This window comes from Drosophila subpulchrella, chromosome 3L (genome assembly GCF_014743375.2).
Source record: "Drosophila subpulchrella strain 33 F10 #4 breed RU33 chromosome 3L, RU_Dsub_v1.1 Primary Assembly, whole genome shotgun sequence".
Classification (NCBI taxonomy): domain Eukaryota; kingdom Metazoa; phylum Arthropoda; class Insecta; order Diptera; family Drosophilidae; genus Drosophila; species Drosophila subpulchrella.
The window spans coordinates 15,654,217-15,657,803 of record NC_050612.1 but is presented as its reverse complement, the minus strand read 5'-3'; the positions used below and the strand labels follow the sequence as shown (position 1 = coordinate 15,657,803).

General features: G+C 40.3%; 1 protein-coding gene across 1 annotated transcript; it reads right to left on the bottom strand.

The window, feature by feature from the left end:
• Positions 1-2,746: 2,746 nt before the first annotated feature.
• LOC119555419 lies at positions 2,747-3,266 on the bottom strand. Its single transcript, XM_037866783.1, is given in 2 exon segments — positions 2,747-3,041; positions 3,043-3,266. Coding segments are annotated over 2 exon segments (519 nt in total).
• Between the last annotated feature and the right edge of the window lie 321 nt (positions 3,267-3,587).

The window sequence follows — 3,587 nt, the reverse complement described above, 5'->3', positions numbered from 1 at the left end:
AAAAAATTGTATCTAAGATTTTAAGGCATAAGAACAATATATTTATTCTTTTTAATCATACAATACAATTTTAAGCAAAGACCAAATTAAGTGTTTTGGGCATAACTAATGGATTAATATTTATTTTTGTATTCCCTAAGATATAGTTAGATATCATTGTTGATATTCAAAATCCGATTGTGTGCTCCAGCTCAGGTTATCCTTGCTCGCCGCCAACAAATGGGTGCGGAGGAAGAAAAAAAATTATGCACATTCCGGAGGCAGCCACACATCCACATCCACAAGCACAACCTCATCCACATCCACATCCACATCCACATCCATGTTCCGATCAGCGGCATCCCAAAAAGAAATGTGCCCAGCACACGCACCAGAAAACACACGCATACACTTGGCGAAAATGGCAGCGAATGCAAAAAGGAAACGATTGGCGAGCGAACAGAATAACTAAATGCGGTCTGCTGGAGATCTGCAGATCCCTGCCCCGGGGGAACCCCCTTTTGGAACCCCCTTTTTTTATCCAGGAACTGTTGTTTACCTCGGCACCACCCAAGTGCTACAATGTTGTGCTCTTGGAATTTGGCTTTCTCCTGTCGCCGGCTTTATTAGCCAAGTCTGCACTCGCACAGAGACACTCGAGCACTCAAACACTCAGGCAGCGAACACATACTACCACGCGCCTGGCCCACTCACCACTTACCACCCACCACCCCCCGCGCGAAACTCCACTGCACCGAAATTCCACAAAGAATCTTAAGTGTATACAATATGAATGTCTGGGTCTGGGGCATTCTGCAAACTGCAAACTGCAACGCCAACAGAGGCAGCGACGTCCACCGAAGACCAAGACGAAGTCGAAGACGAAGACGAAGACGCCTCGGTGACTTATGGATACGAAAGCCTGGGCCTCCAGAGGTGCCCACTTGGGACCACCGAAAAAAGCCAGATCAAAAGTCATAATCTCAAGGTCCACGAAGAAGGTCCTAAAAAAGGTATACCACTCTTAAAATTTGGAGCCAACTAGTTCTGAAAATTCTACGTATCTATAAAATGTATAGTAACAATAGTCCTGAAAATTTTTTCAAACTATATCTATATTTCAACTGAGTAATATGGTATAAGTCCTTTCTCCTAAATACAATTTTTAGATAAATTCATTCGAAATTCTACATTTATCCCCTGATCATTAATCTTTACTGCAGATCAATAATATATTTTTAATTATATGGCCAGGATCCTGAAATAACACCAGGCAATACAAAATATATCTTAACAATTTGTGACCTTCTAAAATCAGGATGATGGTCTACTAATTTTGGAAAAACCCATTTTCGCAAACATTCTGCAATGCATAAAATTTCATAAACAATATTTAAACAAAAGTGTGGGATCTATTTTAGGAAGTATACCAGCAAGATCATCTCCATTTATAGCAGTTGAAAAATGTATTTTATTGGTAAACATTTGTTTGAAGATATATAAGTCCGCTTGTGTATTTCGGTTTCCAATGTGTGAAGAATGCATTTTGGGTTAGGTGAATCTATTTTTAATACAATATATGAATTTACTGAAAAGTGCATTAAGTGGGATGGGCATCTAAAGCGGATACGTTCTACAGGATTTCGGTTTTCCAAACTTTGGACCTAAATACCCCAAAGGATATTCTCGAAATCGTACCCAAAACTCTTAAAATAAGCCATTTTTGATAGCCAGGCTATCAGCACCGCTGCAGAGCCATGAAACCTGGACGTTCGAGACGTAAACACCGCCAGTGGGCGAGGGCGAAAGGGGCGGGGCAGGGAGTCAGAGATCGGCATCGTATCTTGAAATGAAATGCAAAGAAAAGAAAATAACAAAAACAAAGTTTCTCACGTTCCTCTTCCTAAATTCTTGGAATTGCAATACATTAAAAAGAGGTCTTGGCTTCGTCTGCATACACATGCACTTTTGGGTGCGTGTGCTGAGTGTGTGGAGGTGTGTCCGTGTCTGTGTGTTGGTGTTTTGGTGTGTGTGTGAGCGGACGATCGACGGACGGCGGACAAACGGACAACCGGACAACGGACAGCAGTTTTGAGCCGTGCTACAAGCGAACGCCGCCACCGCCACCACCCGTTCAACATATTTCTTTTTCTCATCGATTTTGAGACCTATAAGTGAATGTGTCGATTGAGTGCACTGCTAGAAAAGTGAAGCATTTAATGGATGAAGTAGGATGAAATAATATCCTGAAAATTTGTGTTTAAAGATTTGTAAAAAGTCCTATATTTTAAATTGAGTTGTTACCTCCATAATGGTGTTATATAGGAGAAACCTAATTAAGAGATGGTATGTATAAACTAAACCGTTCCACAAATTGATAGGTTATAGATTTATATGGTTATAGGGTTGTTACCACATTTACGATGCAAAGCAACACACATATATGTTTGGGTATTTAATTTATATTATTTTTTAGCATAATCTGTAAAGATTACCTGAAATTAGTTTACAATAAGAGACTAGCAGGATAGATATAGAATAAATATAAATGTAAATCGATCTTAACCCATAATACAATGTGTATCACCAAAATATTCCTAGGGAATATGTTTACTAACACAATTATGTAGGTAAAATCTTTCATAAGCTTTATAAGAATCTACACATCAGTATTCATATTATACCCATTTGATCCAATTACCGATCTTTAGTATCCTTTATTTTTTTCGAAATCCTCTTGTGGCACTCGCTTTCCCTATTTTTTCTGTCAGTGTAATGATGCATAATGCTGCTGTTGAGATTCTTCGTGTTGCTGTTGTTGGCCGATGATGTTGCCGTAGTTGCTTTTGCTGTTGCTGCTACTTTGGCAATATGTTTTTGTACTTCCCCCGCCGTTCTTGACTTTGGTTTTGGACTGCCTGGTTTTGGTTTTGGGCGGCCTCCCAGTAGAAGGAGGTTGATGATGATGATGGGAGCAGGGAGTTCAGATGGGGGAACTGCAGGGGCTTGCAGACCCAGGCCCATAATGAAAGTCGTCTCCATCGTCGTCTGCATCTCCGTCAGTCGACATCGTCGGCGGTTTGATCAAATGAATGAATATTATCATCGATGCCTCTTGAATGTTGAACGAGCTGACTTGATGACCGTGCACCGGAGCGAGGCTCGTAAAGAATTCTTTTTTGTTGTTCTCGCAGTCTTCTCCTCTGTTGTTGTATTGTTGCACCCAGTAAAGGTGTGTGTGTGTGTGTACGTGGTGTGGTGTAAGTTGTTTGATCTAATTGGTTCATCGAACCAAGTCTCCCAGAGCCTCGAACTCGTCTGCCATCTCCGGATCCCCAGGATTATGATGTTGGAGCATCTTTTCGCCTTGCCAATTTCGTGGACAATCATAGTTCAGGCCTTAAAAACCCAGAGTAACCACCAGAACTGAAATGAGGAGGGGTGGGTAAACACTGGAATAAAATGGGAACAGCTTAGCCCTTAAATTCCTTCTAGTTCATTACTTTATAACCGCTTTCCTTATTTAATTTAATTCGCTATCTATTTTGGGAACAGAAAAATATATATCTTTATTTTAAATTCAGATTAAACTAATTTAAGTTAGTTTG